The 19,117-nt window shown below is 39.1% G+C and overlaps 1 protein-coding gene and 1 long non-coding RNA gene across 3 annotated transcripts in view; one reads left to right on the top strand and one right to left on the bottom strand.

The window, feature by feature from the left end:
• Positions 1–9,443: 9,443 nt before the first annotated feature.
• Positions 9,444–19,117, bottom strand: part of LOC118565281 — a 56,392-nt gene continuing 46,718 nt past the window's right edge. Inside the window, exons 2-3 of the long non-coding RNA XR_004932301.1 lie at positions 11,335–11,428; positions 9,444–9,655 (exon numbers count right to left, since the gene is read on the bottom strand). This is a non-coding gene — a long non-coding RNA (uncharacterized LOC118565281). The remainder of the gene's footprint in view (positions 9,656–11,334; positions 11,429–19,117) is intronic.
• On the top strand, positions 10,158–19,111 carry LOC105916448 (DEP domain-containing mTOR-interacting protein). 2 transcript variants are annotated; one of them, XM_036145494.1, is made up of 5 exons: positions 10,158–10,191; positions 17,178–17,333; positions 17,688–17,758; positions 17,998–18,102; positions 18,218–19,111. In XM_036145494.1, exons 1-5 carry the CDS (start codon positions 10,173–10,175, stop codon positions 18,383–18,385), a joined length of 519 nt encoding a protein of 172 aa, XP_036001387.1. In that variant the 5' UTR covers positions 10,158–10,172; the 3' UTR covers positions 18,386–19,111. The 2 variants fall into 2 exon arrangements, with proteins under 2 accessions (XP_036001387.1, XP_012706431.2); XM_012850977.3 differs by lacking the exon at positions 10,158–10,191 and adding an exon at positions 11,396–11,694.

The raw sequence follows: 19,117 nt of genomic DNA, 5'->3' as shown, positions 1-19,117 counted from the left end.
CTGGAGTCGCATGTAAAAAAAAAAACTTGGAAGACTTTGTAAAAATCCTGGCGGCAGCATTTTGAGCAACTTGCAACCATTCTAGGGAGGTTTTGATAAGGCGTGTGCTTTAAGTTTTGCAATAATCCAATCTTTATGAGGCGAAAGCAGGAGACATTTTTTTCCAGTTCAAGATGTGAGACAATGGAGATTCATTTGGCAACATTTCTCAGATGATAAATACAGGATTGAATAAGAAACCAAAGAATTAAAGGTCATGCCAAACAATCATTTGATTGTTTCTAAGAATTCTAAGCACTGTGTACGCAGATCAGTCATCTTGTTACAACAACCCTGAAAAGAAAAAGAAAAGAAAAGAGTAATGTAAGAATTGAGCACAGTTGGCCTGAAGCAAGAAGGTCTTAAGTTCAAATCCCAGCCAAGGCTTTTCTGCATGGAGCTGATAGCTTAACCACCACAATTTGACCCCTCCAACCCACCCCTCCGCACACACAGACACACACACACACACACACACACACACACACACACACACACACACACACACACAAATTACATAGAAAAGAAAAAATTAAACGCACAAAAGATGTTATATTTCTCCTGTGGCATTTTGCAACCTACATGGTTGTAATACGACGGAGTATTAGGGCCACACATGAAGGGAATTTTTTTTTTTTGCCATGACGAGATTAAACTCGACATGGCGACTTTAAAGTCGCCATGTCGACATTAAACTCAACATTTCGAGAATCTCAAAATCAGAACTGCGAACCCGGGTAAGCATCACTAGGGAAAGACGTTACGTTATTGGTAGGCCACCGCTTCCAGTGATGATTGTACCGTTGCAGCACGGCAAAGACTACCTTCACACTTAATTAAAACGCAGAGACTGCAGCTGTGGAGCGCGGTTGCTCTTTTCTCCAAACTTTGGAATGTCGAGATTAAAGTCGCCACGATATATCAACTTTACTCTCGAAATGGCGAGTTTAATGTTGACAGGGCGACTTTAAAGTCGACACGTCGACATTAAAGTCGACATGACATTTCAACTTTATTCTCGAAATGTTGAGTTTAATGTCGACATGGCGACTTTAAAGTTGACGTGTCGAGTTTAATCTCGTCATGGCAAAAATATTTTTTCTCTTCATGTGTGGCCCTAATACTCCGTCGTAGTTGTAATGCCTTTCCCCCCTAATGGACCCAAATGTTTTTTACTGCTTTTAGAAAAAGGTTTATGGATCGGATATTTACTGTACTTATAACTAATGTAAAGACAAATTTAGATGAGAAATAAAAACAGACAAAAAAGATTAAATATAACATTTATTTTCCTCTCATTTGTGACTGAATGTAACCCCGAGCCATGAGCTTGGGTGCCTGGGAGGAAAAATGATTCAACAAACCAAACCAACTTGAGTCATTTGAACTACCTTGAAAATCTGGGAGTTTTTCACACAAAATTTCCTACAGTGATAAATAAGGTGATATTATTCACTCTGTCAGGCAGTATCTAGTCATTTCTGCAAAAACAGAAATGACTCACAGCAGGAGGAGATGCTGAGCTAGTAGCACAATTTACAGGAAACATCAATAAACTCAGTTTACTTGTAACTTTGGACTTCATACTGTTATATTACAACATAGTCGCACAGTAGTTAATGAAACTGCCATGTATTGATTTTTGTCCTGGTACATGATTTTATGATTTCACGTATGTGCCTACACAGGCATGGAACTACCGACACGTTGAAATACAAATTAATTTTACGAAACTCAAGCATTTTAACGGGATTACTGACCTCTTCAAAACCCCAACCCACAAATGTCCATTTTTACTTAGTTGAAAGATTAATCTGGGAGTTTATTAAAGAGTTTACAGTCTTAGCAACTGCAACAATATGTGTAATTTGTTTTGCATGTTCTTGTATATTTCAAAGCGTATGCTGAATGGTCCTTACAATCCTTCTACTGGGGTCTGTGTGGTGTAATTCAGGAACATTGGACTTTGCACTTTATCATTTGCTTTACTATGTTTGAACATAAACAAATACAGATACAAACCTACAAACATGCATTTAAATGTCCACATGTCTCCTTAAACTGAACATGTTTGGTCACACTGCATACAAATATTTGTAAAGTCATAGATTTTGTATGACTGTCATTCCTAATGATAAAGGAAGCATTATTTTTTTGATTACCATAGTGTTGTGCTGAGCAGGAGCCAAATATACGTAAAACAACGCAAGCGGAACACAGAGCAGTAAGGACACAGGTGAGGGACACAAACAGAGGACCATGCTCATCTGGAATCTGAACCAAACCGGGCTTGAAAGCGGGAGAAGATGGCAAGAGACTGACTGAACGAATGAGTATAAACTTGCAGAGCTAGATACTGAAACTAGACAATGGGCAATTACACAGAATGCATGACAGCTGAGAGGAGCCATGAACTGAGGAGCTAAGAAAATATGACTGATGTCATATTTAAACATGATTGTACATGAAAGTCCTGAAGAAAGGCAACAAGGACTCAGGCATAGAAGTAAACTTCAAGTCTTCAGGATCAGAGCAATATGCACTGTGGTCTGTTTAGTATGCTTATGCGGAAATTAATATTAGTGTTTTTATAGGCTCTGTGAGACAGATTTGGACAAAAGGCCTTTTTCTCTGACACTTTAGTAAAGAATATGATTAGTAGTAGTTTTTAGTCTTTATTTTAAACAAAACATAAGTTTACACAGTAATAATTAAAGCTTAAACCTTTTCACATTTTCTGACATAACCACAAGCTTTAGTCTGCTTTATGGTGACCTTGTGATAGGTGTGAAGTGAAAAGAAAAGGCCATATTGTTTCTTTACAAATAAAATCTGAGAAGCATGGTCTGAAAGGCATACATAGTCAGTCTCTTTTACTTGTTTGCCTCAAAATAAAATTGAGAGAAACCTTTGCCTTCAGACGTGATCAGATTGGTAAATACAGTCCATCAGTGTGTCATTTATTCTCAGTGTTAATGCAGTTGTTCTGGGAAGGCCTCGTGTTTGCTAGAGAACATTAGTGAACAAACATCATCAGGATCAAGTGACTCCCAAATCAGGCCTTCGGATTAAATTATCGATACCTTTTAATCTGTGTAATACCATAAAACAAAATTCCATCTTTTGTATATATCCTGGAGAACTGTTCAATCCATCAGTAGAAAATGGAAAGAGAATAGCTCACTGGCAACCCAGCCGTAGAAACATCGTGACCTCACCACAGCCACTGTAAAGTATGGCGGTGGGAGCATCATGCTAAGGAGGCAATGGTGGACGATTATCTGTCAGAAGCTGCAAAAGTCTTGATAGTGAAGAGGAGGCAAACGTTCCAGCAGGAAAACATCCCTTAGCATACAGACAGAGACACAGCGGAATGTTTCAGATGAGGGCATATTCAGGTGGCAGGCTGGTCAAAACCCAGATCCAATTGATATTTTTTGGCAAACGTTATTAAAAGATGTTCACAGATACTCTCCAGCTAATCAGAGAGTCTTTGAGAAGTTTCGAAAAGAGAAAAAAAAAGACTTGCTGTTGTGATTTTGATGGGAATTTCTTGCTCACTTGTACCACCTGCTGGAAAACAGCATTATTATTGCACACCAGACAGTTTTACTGTGATGCTTCTTTCATTTAAGTTATCTGTTTTGTTTTTTTTAACTGCTTTTTTCCCCTCATCGTTTTAGTCCACCTTCTTTTAGCAATTGTGCTCTCAAACCATGTTTATTTAACAGAAAAATTGTAATTGTTTCACCTGCATGCTGTGTAAGGGTCATTCAGTCTTTCCTTGAAGAGTTTTTTCTATGTTTATCCATATATGTGCAGTTTGGATCATCCTGGGGATCAAAGGCCTCCAAAGTGGAAAAAAAGACAAATGTGATTGATGAGTTTTGACATTACAAATTACTTTTTATGAAATTTTGACCGTTTGTAAATTATTTTATAAGGTTTAATGAAACAGACAAGAAGTCAAGTGTGGAAAGAAAAACAACAGGTTTCCATGTGTCCATATCTTACTATAACTGTGACACATGCTTTTATCCAGCAGGGGGCAGTATGGTATCAGCTTACTTCAAGTTTAAGGCAAATGATAATTAGGGAGATGATCAACATTGGTTCACTATAATGTCAAACTATACACTAATATTGATAAAAGTTTTTACTGAAGGGCAGTTTATCAGTTTAAACTGAAAGCGTTGTGCTTTTTTCTTGATTATCAGTCATTTTATCTCAAACTGTGATATCAGGCAATAAAGAGATATTTCAATGTTTGCATAAAACCTAAAAATAGTACCATATACATTAAAAAATAAGCCAATTGTCACTGTGAAGAGTAAACATTATTCCTACAAGCATACCAAAGGGCCTGCAACGTTTTCAAATGTACAAAAAAAAGAAAAAAAAATCATTTGCAGGTTCCTATCTATATGTGCAAACACCGTAAAATGATAAGATGTCTTTCTATATGCATGACCTTTCCAATTGTCAGAAATTACTACAGAGAAAAGTGCAATTTACATTTAAATCAACACAATCAATCGATGATGAAACAACGCGTTAAGTCTGTCTAACACTCTGTACATCGATTGTGGTGTTCTCAGGCCTGAACTCAATGACGTTATTGATCTATACGATCAATGGAGCACAGCAGCATTTGATCACCAAGCATTTGAGTTCATGGGGACAGTGCTGGAGGAAGGTTTCACACAATGTTCAGAGAATAGATTTTTTTTTTAGGACAAACATTTACATTCAGCCTCTGTTTCACGGTACTTGTTATTAGACTGCAGCCTTGATATTCAATTATAAAGGAGAGTTTATTCTGTTCCTTTCAGCTTCCTTCATTAAACATGAAATCAATCTAGCGTTTTAATTCTAACACCAGCAGCAAACTGAATGCATATACGACAGCAAAGATTTTTTCCCTTCTGTGTGCTACAGTCTGCTTTTGTACTGTGCTTTTAACCTTAAAATAGAAATGATAAAACATAAGAACATACTCTTTCAATGCTAACATGACAAAAAAGAGAAGACACCTTAACTGGACTGTGGTGTGACCAGTGATGTCTCTGCCATGATAAGTTAAGTGGAGCACAAAAACTCAACACGTATTAGTAGCAACTATTTTTTTGTGATGCATACAACATGACTATAATCTATTCTAATTTAAATAGATAAGTTAGCAACGGCCAACACACTAAAAATGCCATTTTTTATTAGCTAAATGTAATTAATTTTTTAGACATAATATTTCAAATAAAGGCTCACTCATATTTATTGAACAGAAAAGATTCACAGTGATCCTTCAATGAGCCAGCAAGACCAGCCAACAGTAGAGGGTCTTACAGTACCCGGCAGAACGTAAATGTACGTGTGCATTTTCAAGTATTTTGATCGGACCATCTAAGCTTGGGGCCGTAGCATTTGTGCCCCACTGTCTACTGAGAATGTTTTGGGAATGCGCACTGCAATGTCAGATGATCAGTGGTGGGCCGGCCCCAATATCCAGGCGCCTCATGAGGATTTAGCCTGTTGAGCTTGTCAGTTTTCTGGCAGACTTAGATACATAGACACAAATGTTTCTAGCAGAATTTTATTGGTAAAGGAATGTCTTTTTTACAATATTACTCTATAAAGAACGATTGATTATTGCGAACATAGAGCTCCACAACAACATCTGGTGGGGCCTGTGACACCACAGGGTGTGACAAAAGTCTTTTATCAACTCGTATTGGCTTCTTTATATTTGTCCTCCATGGAGACAGATGTTCTTGCATTTTCTTCTGGTATACTTAAAGATCTTTTAATGTAAGTATTTGCATTCTCACTGTGTTTTATGCGTTTCTGTTGAGTTCAATTCAAAAACTCCTTTTTTAATCCCGAAGGGAATTCAAATGTTGTTGTAAAGGATAATAAACAAGTTTCTTCAAAGAGCTGTCGTAGATGGTGATGACCGTGGGCAAGAAGAATTTAGTATAATGTTCTGTCCTAAAGCAAATCAGAAGAAGCCTGTGACTAAAACACTGCTGTTTTATAACAGTCTGATGAAAAGGAAACTCATGATTGTCTGTAATCTTCTTTGTTTTATAAAGAATCCTTTTTTTGCTCAACCATCTCCAGAGCTGCCCTTCTTTATCAGCTATGGTGTTGCTTCAAAAGATGATAGCAGGGGTAACTGCAGGGAGCTGTTGTAGGCACAGCTTGATCATGCATAAGAAGAGCCACTCGAGCCAATTCAACTTGTGGGGGGTGCTTCAGGGGTGACATTTTATCTGAGTACGTCAACAAACTGACCGGATTCTTTCATGAAAAAAAGTTTGAAGGACAAAATTATTATTTCAAGTAAGATAAGTCCCTTTCCATTGCCACTCAAAAACTGGCAGCTTTTTAATTCCCGGGTGGCGTTTCCATACACATTTACCCAGCTAATTTCACTTTCCTGGGGCTTGTAGAGTGGGGGAGATGTGTGTAGCAAAAAATTGTAATTGTCTTGTACATCACTTTACCAAGTCCAATGACCACAAAGCATTCTACACTACAATCAGTCATTTACTGATTTACACCCTGATGGTGGTGCGCTATATTAGTACCCACAGCAGCCCTGGGGCAGACTGACAGAGGCGAGGCTGCCATACACTGATGCCACTGGAGCCTCTGACCACCGTCACCAGGCAATGATTAAGACACAGCAACGGTCAGAGCAGGGGATTGAACTGGCAACCTGTCAATTACAGTACAACAACGCTGACTCTTGCGCCACCATCTCCCCTGAGAAAAACTGTCTACCACAAGGGGGAGTAAGGACCAGTAAGGAGATGACTAGTTTACAAACCTATCAATTTTATAACCTTATTTTATCACAAAAAGTAGTTTGAAAATGCTTTAGGTGCGAAAGTTTCATCTGTGCAGTCAGCTCATTAGAATTATGAGCAAATTTTAATACTACTCAGACTTGTCGGGAGCGGAAGAGACCCGCTGACAGGCTGGTCACTCCGGGGGAACCCCCATTGTTGCAGCATTTAGTCGATCAGACTGGATCTGTTCGTTGCAGCTGAAAAGTTCACATAAAGCGCTTATTAAGTTTGTGGGGGATGTATGCATATGATACATCAAATGGGAAAATCTTGCTTAGATGTTTTCTGCGTTTTAAGTTAATTCTAAACAGTTTTTTTTTTTTTTGCCACAGTTGTTAGACTGATTTAGTACCAATGATCAAACGGAGCTCTTTCATTACACTTGCGCACAGAAAGCACACGTTTTCCTAAGACTGACTCTTCATCCCAACCTAAACTAGTGGACTGTGAACTCTTACTATTTACAAACCACAGATGGGCGTGCTGTATTTAAAAATCTAAATCAGATCAGAACAATCTGGCTCTGCTTTACTTCCGCGGCAGGAGGAGTAGAGAAAGTGGAGCCAAATCTGCCTATATCCTATAACCTATAAAAATATTTTGTTCCCATAAAAAGTCTGCGGTATTGTACTGAAAAATCCTCCTGGTTATACTTGCCATGGATGAGGCTAAACCCTACTCACAAAGTTCTAAATTTGAACTCCGTGAGGCAAATTTTGGATCAGACAGATTGGTCTTTCTGCTCCCCCGCGCATGCAGAGCTGTGCTTTATTTTCATTCATTTATACCAACAGGAGTAGAATAGAACAAAGCCCTGCAGATCCGAGCGAGCAGAACAGGGTAGGATGGGTGTAAAAGGGGCTAAGGACGTGTAATGCCATCAGTTAAAGGTGTCCATCCTGTTTTATCCGGAGTCTGGATGAGTGGCAGGAGGAGCTTCTCAGTCTGCCTTTGTGTGTTTGACCCATGCGGTCTTTTTGCCGCCACTCACTGGACCGGAGTGGTACTGCAGGAGGACTGATCCTGGACTACAATATCAGAAATTTAAAGAGTTAATTAAGTTAAAAAGATTCTATAATAAACAGGTTATGAGAAATAGAGCCAGTCAGTGCAGCATTTACCTGTTTTAAAGAGGTGAATAAACAAATTAGTCAGCAGGCACAGACATGCGCTGGATGTGTGATCAAATGATTGTTGGAGGTCTGGGGTCACTGTGTCACAGATAAAAGCTTGTTTTGGTTGTCAGAGTCTGTCAGCTGGACAAGGAGCGCCCAACCTTTTTGCAACACTGACATTCCATGAAGGCCAAGAAATCCTAGACAATGATCTGTTTTCCTGTGTTTAATGGAGATAAACTATTTTACTGCAGATAAAAGAAGCATGAGCTGGCACTCGCCTTCCAGCAAGAGGGATCTAGGTTTGAGTTCCGGCCTGGGGTCTTTCTGCACGGAGTTTGCATGTTCTCCTGTGGGTTCTCTCTGGGTACTCTGGTTACCTCCCACAATCCAAAAAACATGACTATTAGGGTAACTGGTCATTCTTAATTGCACTTAGGTGTGAGTGTGTGTATACATGGTTTATGTCCTGTGTGTCTGTGTTACCCTGTGACGGAAGAGCAACCTGTCCAGGGTGTTCTTATGGCTATTGCCTAATGATCACCCCCCCTCCCCCCACTCCACAATCAAGTAAGAATAAGGATTATTCTTACATGATTGAAATGACTGATAAAGAATAAGGGAAAATAAGGATCAGCTTACTTTGTCCTCTGCTGCAAACATTTGTTTCAGTGTATGTAAGAATGCCAAATGTTGACCACAAACAAAAATGCAATCATCTGGTATAAAAAGTAATCTTGCAACCTTCAACAATAATCCAGAACTTCAAGAAATGTCAATAACTCAGATGTCCTTTGCAAGAACAACAATTATTGATTCCCACTTCTGAAGGCAAAAAGCTGAGTCATTGAAAGTTGAGAAGACAATAACTTGAAGCATATAATGAAAAGTAACAGACAGTGGCGCACACTTGGCTCTATAACACTTCTAATGCTATGCAGCACAAAAGCAATCTTACAAATTACAGAAGTCAAACTATAGAAAACCATATTCTGATGTGGAAGTTGCTGCACTTTTCATACAATGTATTATTTTAAGGGGTTGTTGCCTAATCAAGGAAACAACGCAATTGTGCACTGTACACAACTCTTTTCTAAAGAGTGTTTTTGCAAAGTAGGTCCTTGTTTCCAGTGTACAATTTTAGTTACACAAATTTATATTGTGTCAAACATTTGCAGAAATGTAGTTTATGCAAGGATATATATCTATTTAGACTGTGGGACACCTTCAGTCGAGTTCCTGGGATGTAATCATTTTTGCACTATTTCTGTTGAGGATTCACCAATATTTTAAATTTGCACTCGGGTAAACCTTATTTACCCGTGCACAAAAATCTTGGTCTTTGTGTTACATAATCCTTTCACCTTCACACAATCTCGAGCTTGGAACGAAATCCTCCTGTTTTGTTGTGTTTTCCTGTCTTTGCGTTATCTCCAGTCATGCTGTTTAACTCATGATCAGTCACTGAAATAGCAACACTGACTGACCAAAAGACTAAAGAATGTTCCTCGTGTAGACAGAATAGAATGCAGAGTTATCAGTGGCATGTTTATTCTGTCTGCAACATGTTGTTGATGATGGGGATCATAGCAGCATGTTTCCTTACTGATGTCATTCCCAGCCACGTTGTCCAGTTGACTCAGCTGAAGGCTGGAACGGATAACAGCAACAGGAATATATAAATTTAATTGATTTTCACAAACATATGTATTCTAGCATCAAGAATGTTTTGTGTACAACATACAAAAAGACTTATCATTGTGTGACAGCAAATCAGACCAAAACCTTCCTGGTTGTGGTCAGTTAGGGTTGAACATTAGTAGAATTTCCTTTTAAACTATATGACTTGGGTCATGTGTTTTGATTGGGACGACGATGGCAGATTTCAGGCAGGCAGGAATCATGGAGAGCAGCAGAGAGAAGTTAAAGATGTCCAGAAAAAACCTGTGCAGGTTGGTAAGCATATGATTTTAGTGTCCAACCCGAGGAGGTCACTTGGTGCAGCTGCAGGATGAAGGATTGACGCTACACCTCTGGTTGAGGTAGCTGATCAAACCTCTAGCTGCTTGGAGAGCCAAAACATGCAAAGAAGCTGTCAAAGGTGTCAGGGAGAACTGGGTCGTTGCTGAGCTGTTAGTCGCTGTGCTTATAATCTGTGGTGGTCCTGATGCCTCTCCACATGTCAGGTGGGTTATTGCTGCAGAAGTGGTCCTCTATGTACTTCTTATGCCTGTGCTTTGCCTTCTGCATGCCCCTTTTCAATTCACTTCTAGCTGTAGGCCAGTCTGTCTCCTGAATGCTGCATCCCGGGCCTTCAGCAGGGACCATACTGTCCTGTCTTGTCATGGACAAAAACTTGAATTTTTGGACCATAGATCCAGAAAATTAAGGTCTTGCCGTCTGGCTTCTTGTGTAGCTTTTGGATTAATTGTTTCTTTATCTCTAACAGGTTTTTATCACTGTTGATAACGACACACTCTAGCCTGCTTCAGATGTTTACTTCCTGAACAGTATCAGGAATGTCCAGCAACAGACGGCTGGACATTTAATATACCTGTACCTAATTGCTTGAACTGATAATGTCTGTAAACTTCTGAGCTTAAAGGAAGTAGTACAGTATAAAAAAGTCTCTAAAAATCTCAATATTCCATTTGCTAATAAATCCAGATTTGGTTATTCAAGGAATTATGTTATGTGTATATTTTATGTTATGTGTATATTTTATGTTATGTATATATATATATATATATATATATATATATATATATATATATATATATATATATATATATATATATATATATATATATATATATATATATATATATATATATATATATATATATATATATATATATATATATATATATATGTGTGTGTGTATGTATGTATGTATGTGTGTGTGTGCGTGTGTGTGTTTGTGTGTGTGTGTGTAATATTTGATCAGGATTAAGATCTAAAATGATTTAATCAAACTAACAAAGATGTATTTGGGATACATTGTTTGTTTTAAATATTACTGTCTTCCCATCTCATGCCATTTGAGCTTAAATAATGTTACTTTTCCCCCTTTCATCTCCACCTGGCCCCTCATGACCTATCTAATCTTATTCTTCAAATTGTTTTGTAAAAATGTTTTCTTTGTCAAAGCAATGTTGATCACACAATGCAAATGATTCATTTATTTAAAAAAATCCTGTAATGTCATGATTAACTGAACATCAGCTGTGTCATTCCTAAGTCTGAAATCCATGATTTGTTAAAAATACGAGATTTTAAATGTTGGTGTAATGAACAAAAACCTCTACATTAGAGACGTCTCCTCCTACCTTCTGCTGATGGCCGCCTTGTTTGCTCTGCGGTTTAATATTTAGCTCAGCTGCAAGCATTTTTCCTACCAGTTCACTGGCTGTGGTTTTAGATCTGTAAACACAAGGAACATTTTAGGTAAAGGCTTAGTTGAGGTCACTTTGTTGTTGAGCTCTTGAGAAGAATAAAAAAAAAAAAAACTGAACAAAAACCTAATTAACATTTTATGTTTATTTTACAAATTGATTGTTGTTCCATAAGAGTTTTAGGATTTTTGGGAGAATTGTTCAGGTTCTTCCTTCTCCACATTTATCCAAAGTTACCCTTTTATTTAATCAACTTGATGAAAATCTGAGAAGAGATGGGTCCTCGTACAGCAGGTAAGAATTGTTCAACTGATGTTATAATTCTGGGAATGTAGAGATTGTTACCAGAGATCATGATCATCATAATCATCTGCAGAAATGCAAATGTTTATCAAGCCGAGGGTTTAAACTTGTAAAATTCTTGGATGCTAAATGTTTTGCACTCTTTATCCAAGATGCTACAGGCGTAAATATGAGTTCAACATATGTAAACAACTTCAAATGATGCATGTAAAATAAGATCAAATACTGAGAACAACATCATGATCAATGATATTAACAATGAATAGCTAATTAATTAAAAAGCTAACTTTAGATATATATTGAAAACTAAAATGTGATGTGGAAATGCAAAGAAACCCACAGACATTGAACCAAAAGCCAAATTGATCATAATATAGTTCAATTAAGGGGAAACAAAACAATGCAAGAAAAAAGCACACACAAAGTTATGCATGAATTAAAAACACTAGAATAGAATAGAATAGAATAGAATAGAATAGAATAGAATAGAATAGAATAGAATAGAATAGCCGTATTAGTGCTCAGTAGTTCACATACAAACAGAGCAGACTGCTCTTATTCAACTCAAACATGGTCTTCTGACGGAACAATCTGGATATATCCATTTCACCCACAGGAAGTGTTACTGAAGTAATAATCTCTACCCCACATGGTTATTTATCAAGCATTAAACAAACAGACTTTATTATGCTCATGACACATCATGATATGATACCGCATGGTGTTTTTCCAAGAAGACAGTAAAGGGTGGATGGGGTGGGGTAGGGGCGTTAGAGGCTCTAAATGTTTTTATCACCACCATTCTTTAAATCGTTCATATTTTAATTGTTGTTTTGTGTAAAACATTCCTAATCCTAATTAGTGTGTTGAAAATCTGTTTTCTGTGACACTTTACACATGAATGTAATAAGAAAATACTTCTGTACTTTTGTACTTCAAAGTTTCATTGATACTTTACGAAGAGCAACATACATTAAGCTACTCTCTGGAATTTACCAGGTATGTCCCTGGAATTGTAAATTAGTTTCTAGAACGTAACAAGTACTTTCTAGAACGTTCCCTTCCTGCATTGGAGACACACTTTTCACTGTTCCAACAGATACTATATTTGAAGAAATGAAAGTTAAAAGCAACTGTGATTTGTGACCAGGAATTACCATAAAACTTCCAAGAAAGCACTTGGTAAGTCCTAAAAAACGAAATTGTAAGTACCTTGATAGTACCTTGTTATTTTGGGAAAGTCCCCACTATGTTTCAGGAAAGCACCTGATAAGTTTTAAAAAACAACCCATAAATTCTACAAATGTGTTGCCCCTGAGTGACAATGAAGTGTTTTCAGTATCACTGAGAAAATGACTGGCTAGTTCTGAGAAAGTTCCTGGTCATTTTGGGAAAGTAACCTCCATATTCTAGAAAGGCACCCGGTAAGTCCTGTGGAAGTAGATGGCCAATTCTGTATAATTAGTATAATTAGTCAGCTCCATGAAAGTTCTAGAAAAGTACCTGTACATTCTAAAGAGTGCCTAGTAAGTTCCAGAAAGCAGCTCCAAGTACCTGGGACTTTTATCAAAAGGAACCCACAAAGGAGACATTCAATGCAAAGTAATCGGTAAAAAAAAAAACAACAATAAAAAAACAACTGGTAAATTCTGAAAAACAAGCTCTAATTTCCAGGTTAGTTCCAGGAAAGCCAAGTTCCTACAACCGCTTGGAAATCTAAATGTTATTTTCTCAGCAAGGTTAAACTTTTGTTACTATTGTACATTATTTTGGTTTGACTAAAGAATCTATCCATCCATCCATCCATTTTCCGACACACTCATCCCTGTTGGGGTCGCGAGGGGTGCTGGTGCCTATGGGCACCCTGGACAGGTTGCTAGTCTATTGCAGGGCCTAAAGAAAGTACTAAACAAAAAAAATATCTTGAAATTAAAACCAATGGCAGTGGGAGGGGGTACATAGAGGGTTGTAAACCCCCCTAAAAATGGCGGTGCCCCCTACTTCTTCATTCTTTTGTTAAGCCAGCAAGAAATGAGGTGGAGCTTCACTCTAATAAGCATCAGCAGGGTCCTCTGAGGAACAGAGTAGAGGGACTTTCACTTAATATACAGGTGACCTAAAAGCTCTGACTATGATAGAAAACAATAAGAACCCTCTCTGTGAGCTTCTAGCTGAATCTGCTAAAGATGTGAAAATTATAATTTGGCATTTATAACTGGAATAGCTAAAAACATTAAAGGCATACTATGCAACATTTTTCAGTTAATTAATATGTTCCATACCGTTTTGGATGATTAAATGAGTCATTTCAGGTTGAACTAAGGTTTTCTCGGCCGCCCTGGTGGTCTGTGGGGGAAATACCGCACTTGCAATTGCAGGAGCAGTCGGCCCGCACTCACAGGCTCAGTAGTCTCGTGTGCATGGCGAGAGTCGGTCTTGCTTTACGGCGAGAACTGCTACACGCCCGCAGTGAAAGGTGTGCTCATTGCTAGCGCAGTGGCGATATTTGTGCAGTTATCATGGCGGAACCAGCGAGAAAACAGCGAAAGCCCATGTTGGAGCAGGCAAGAAAGAGGAAAAGGGCTCTGGACAGAGAGAGGAGTCGTACACGGGTGAACATAGAAGGCTGCAAGGCTGATGCGGACCTCGCTTTTCTGCTGATGCGATTGTAAGTAACATTGTAGGGTTTCCCTCACGCTACCGCCTCGCCGACATTCCAAAAAAATAATAATAAAAAAATAAAACTAACTCGATATGCGCGCCGCACCGCTCAGCCGGTCAGCGGCGCAAAGTTTGTCTCCCCCCCCCTCCGCTCAGCCGGTCAGCGGCGCAAAGTTTGTCTCCCCCCCGCTCCGCTCCGCTCAGCCGGTCAGCGGCGCAAAGTTTGTCTCCCCCCCCCTCCGCTCCGCTCCGCTCAGCCGGTCAGCGGTGCAAAGTTTGTCTCCCCCCCGCTCCGCTCAGCCGGTCAGTGGTGCAAAGTTTGTCTCCCCCCCACTCAGCCGCTCAGCGGCGCAAAGTTTGTCTTCCTCCCCCCCCCCACCCCCCGCTCCGCCGGTCGCCCAAATTCCTAGGGGAAATACTGCATTGGAATGGTTTCTCTCTCTCTGTGTGCATGTTCATACCTTCACTGTGTTAGTCATTGTTTGTACTGCCGTTTTTTCGACTTTTGTATTCGTTGTGTTCGCCTGTCTGCTAAGCTCAAAACAACCGCGCCTGGCTTGACGGACAAACCAGGAGAACAGCTGAGCATATTTACGACAGTGCACTTTTACTTTCGCCCTCTGGGGGGAGCCTCGCTGGAAAATCAACCCCGGTTACATAGTATACCTTTAAAATGTAATTTAGATCACCACATTACTTTTAATTGCTGCAGCCGGTCCAATTCTCTGCTGACAGAAGAAGGTTTTGTGCAATAAACTGTGAAAATATAACACATCTACACAGTAAGTTCAAAAGTGACCCTCCGTCTTCTCTATCACGTTTTCTATTCTGATTGAAGACATACACTCAAAGCAGCTCTGGGTTGTTTAAAGTTGCAGTGATAAAAATAAATTAACTATAGCAACTGATCTCAAATGCAAAGAACTATCACAGATTAATTATTTCATTTTTTTTTTCTGAACAAGATGCATAATATTATGTAAACAAATTAAACAAAGATACAATTTTATTCAAACTAAAACACATATACCATTTTTTGTGTGCAGTATTAGTAACTGAAATATTAAAGCTAGGGTTGTCCCTTTTTGAATAACAGCGCATGCGCAAGACAAGGCTTATCTCGCTGTTACGCTCTTCAGGGGGATTGTGTCTTAAAAATCTCCCAAATCCACTCAGGTCTTATTTCTTTCTACTGAGGCCTTCCTCTTCTGCTTCTCATAAACATGAATGGGGTTCACTTCATGTGACTCTCAGCCATGTTCAAATTCTACGGTGAGAGCAGCGGAGCTACAATGAACAGCTAACCACTAAGCTAGCCGCTAGGTTGCGCGACCAGCAAGCGGAAACTATGAAGGAACGAGCATGGACAGTGGCATTACGTGAGCGCGTCAGAATGATTGCCATGTGGGAACACCAATATAGGTAAGGTGATACCCCTAAACCTTGAGGGACAGAGAGGAATGAAAGCAGGAACAAAACTGTCAAATCCATATCAAATTTGGTCCGTGAGGCAGACACCCTGTCTACTTTTAAGACTAATCTTAAAACGTTCCATTTTGACAAAGCTTATAGTTAGAGTGGCTCATGTTACCCTGAGCTACCTCTATAGTTACGCTGCTATAGGCTTAGGCTACTGGAGGACATCAGGGCCCATTTTTCTCACTCTACTGAGTTCTACTGTTCTCCAGTTTTGCATTGCTTGTCGTCATTTCAGCTTTTAACTTTTTGTTCTCTCTCTTTTTTCTTAATAGTAGGTACACCTGGTCAGGCGTTCTGTTTGCTGTGACATAATCTAGTGAAGACAGATAACCCGCTATTACCATGTAATGTAGAACAGATTACTGGATCAATGTGTGCTTCTGTGCTTTTTTTGTCTCTCTTACTGTGTCTCTGCTCTGTCTTCTCTAACCCCAGTTGGTCGAGGCAGATGACCGTTCACACTGAGCCTGGTTCTGGTTCTGCTGGAGGTTTTCCTTCCCGTTAATGGGGAGTTTTTTTTCTGCTGTCGCTTCATGCATGCTCAGTATGAGGGATTGCTGCTAAGCCATGGACAATGCAGACGACTCTCCCTGTGGCTCTACGCTTCTCCAGGAGTAAATGATGCTTGTCTGGACTTTGATGCAATCAACTGGGTTCAAATAAAATGTAATTGAATTGACATTGAATTGAAATCCCTGCCCTTCGGACCGACAGGCATGGATTGGCTAGAGTTTTTACAGGCCTGCAGCTCCCACGGAAAACTATTTTTAACCTCCTTTTTCTGAATACCTAATGCTTTTACTACTTTCAGTATGGAAGGACCATTTTACCCAGTTTTACAAAAAGTGTTTCTGAACAGGATTGCCAACTATAGCTTTAATACTGATGACAAGACAAAAGATGAGGGTCCAAGGAAGGTCCAGGATGATGTTCTATGTAATATTTTCAACTCTGGTAAAGAGGTTTTCTGTGGTTTGTTTCAACATAGTTTGAACTAAGAAGCTTCTTGTTTCATATTTGTTGGATCAATGCAAGCAGTTAGTTAACAATCAGCAGCATGCATTTCCCATTTTTTACCCTTTGCCTGGTTGCCGGAATCAGTAAATCCTTCATATCTATATTGCTATTATTTGCTGTGTCAAATTTCACTGGACACCTCCAATACAAACTCTCTGGTCTCTGGTGCTACCAATGATCAGAACTACTTGACTTCAGTGAAGAGAAGATCACATTTAAGCAATAAAGTGATCAAGTAAATGATTGTTTGATTAAAAATATATTTCTTTATGAAAACTAAGAAGTTTCCAATGATCAAGATATTTTTCTCATCTTAGAAAGTGCTTCTAAGAATGAAAAAGCCACCACGATTGGGAGCTGTGTCGGTCCAGCAAAACCTCGGCTAAGAAGCAGCAGCGATGGAAACATTTACACCAGAAGGGCAGGTGGCCGCATTTCATCCTCCTCCCTGACACTCTCCAACCCTAAATCAGGTATAACGTTAAGTATCTCCAGTGCAGCAGCTATGCTTTATTAGAGTGAATGTATCTGCTGTATGCAAAGGAAAATTGCAGCACATAGGTGTTGCTAAGCTAGGGGGATGTGGGAAAGGGTGATTTGCAGACCTTGCAAATCTTTTTTGTAGTAAGGATAAGACATCCTGTATTTTCTGACAATATTTATTTGATCCAGAAGTGGAGTCAGTAACTCAAAACCAAAATATATTTTCTTATGAGTTTTTTTCTCAACCTAAAATGATCCCGTTGAAAACAGAAAAACAAAACAAAACAGTTTTCCATTTTTTGTCTGATGCTTACAAATTTGTTTTGTTTTATGTATGTGTTTAGTCCTGAGAAGACCAGTGAGCACTGAGGAGCTCACAACGCCAGGAGGTCCCTACATCAAGAAAACATTCACAGTATGTTCAACATTTGCCAAAATTCAAAACCTTTTTTTTCCATTCACCTGGATGGAGAGGAGATATTATTTAAAATCTTTCTTTGATTATTAGAAGTAATTGGTACTTTTGGTTTTAGAAAACCTGATAGAAGTGAGCAACATCTTAAACCAGTGCACAGGGTGTTTATGTACAGTTTTCTTTTTCAAGTGTGAAATAGTTACAGTAAAGTTAGAATCCCTGTCTCTGCTTCGCTGCAGATTGTGGGTGATGCAGTGGGCTGGGGGTTTGTGGTGAGAGGAAGGCAGCCATGTTACATTCAGGCTGTTGAGCCATTTGGTCCTGCTGCTGCTGCTGGGATGAAGGTAAAAAAATATACTTACCTAAAGGGGGGTTTGTGTTAATTAAAACATTGATGAAAAAAATACCCTTTGTGTTTTCAGCAGCTAATAAATGCTTTAACACCTTCGACATTGACAGGTACGGCAGTTTGTGGTCTCTGTGAATGGCCTCAATGTTCTTGATCTGGACTACCGGACAGTCAGCCACCTGATCCTGACCGGACCCAGAACTGTAGTGATGGAGGTGATGGAGGAAACGGACCACTTAAGAGCAGAAAAAACCCAACTTACTCAGGAGTCAAACTAGATAATAGTTTTCAGAGGTTTCTGGTGATGATTTGTATCCGTCCAATCTTCACATTCTGAAATTGTCATACTGTGGTTAGTAAAGGACCCAATTTCAGAGACTGGCTGTTGCAAAAATCGTTGATTAAGGACTGGCTGTTCCATAATCGTGAACAATAAGGGGAACTTACAGTGGAGAATCACAGGCCGAGCAGGCTGTGGAGCACTGACATTGTAACGGTAGATTCCAGCAAAGGCCGATGAAAATCCAGGAGCTTAAATACTGAGGCAGGGATGGAAAATGACATTGAACCAGATGAGCTAATCAGAGGAGATGTGGAACCAATGTAGCAGAATGAAAGCAGGAAAACTGAGGGAGGGAGAATAATTAATACAAAGACAACAGAATGAAGACACAAAGAAACTACTAACCAAGCAGAAACGCTTAACACTGCAGTGCAGTAAATACTGGATCCAGTAAGTTGCAATAATCAGTAAATCATTGTCCAGCAAGAAAAGGTGGCACATAAATGCATATAGAAGTCCAGTTTAAAGGTCTTACAGGAACAGATTGGCCATATCATCACTGACTACTAACCTGTTCAAAAACAAGATTTTCTGAGTTTTAAACGTTATTTAAAAGTAGAAAAGACCGAAATCAACACAAATAACTAAAAGACTCACATGAATGTGTGTCATAATTTAAGCCAGGAGCCCAAACATTGTCATTTACAGGCTGGGAAGTAGTCTAAGA

This window comes from Fundulus heteroclitus, chromosome 13, assembly GCF_011125445.2.
Source record: "Fundulus heteroclitus isolate FHET01 chromosome 13, MU-UCD_Fhet_4.1, whole genome shotgun sequence".
Classification (NCBI taxonomy): Eukaryota; Metazoa; Chordata; class Actinopteri; order Cyprinodontiformes; family Fundulidae; genus Fundulus; species Fundulus heteroclitus.
The sequence above is the reverse complement of the archived record's forward strand: the minus strand, read 5'-3'. Positions and strand labels throughout refer to the sequence as shown.

What these genes read in the sequence shown, in the direction of transcription:
- LOC105916448 (XM_036145494.1), top strand. An exon ending in ACATCAAGAAAACATTCACA is followed by an intron (nt 17,759 to 17,997) that starts GTATGTTCAACA and finishes GCTTCGCTGCAG; the next exon opens with ATTGTGGGTGATGCAGTGGG. An exon ending in CTGCTGCTGCTGGGATGAAG is followed by an intron (nt 18,103 to 18,217) that starts GTAAAAAAATAT and finishes CGACATTGACAG; the next exon opens with GTACGGCAGTTTGTGGTCTC.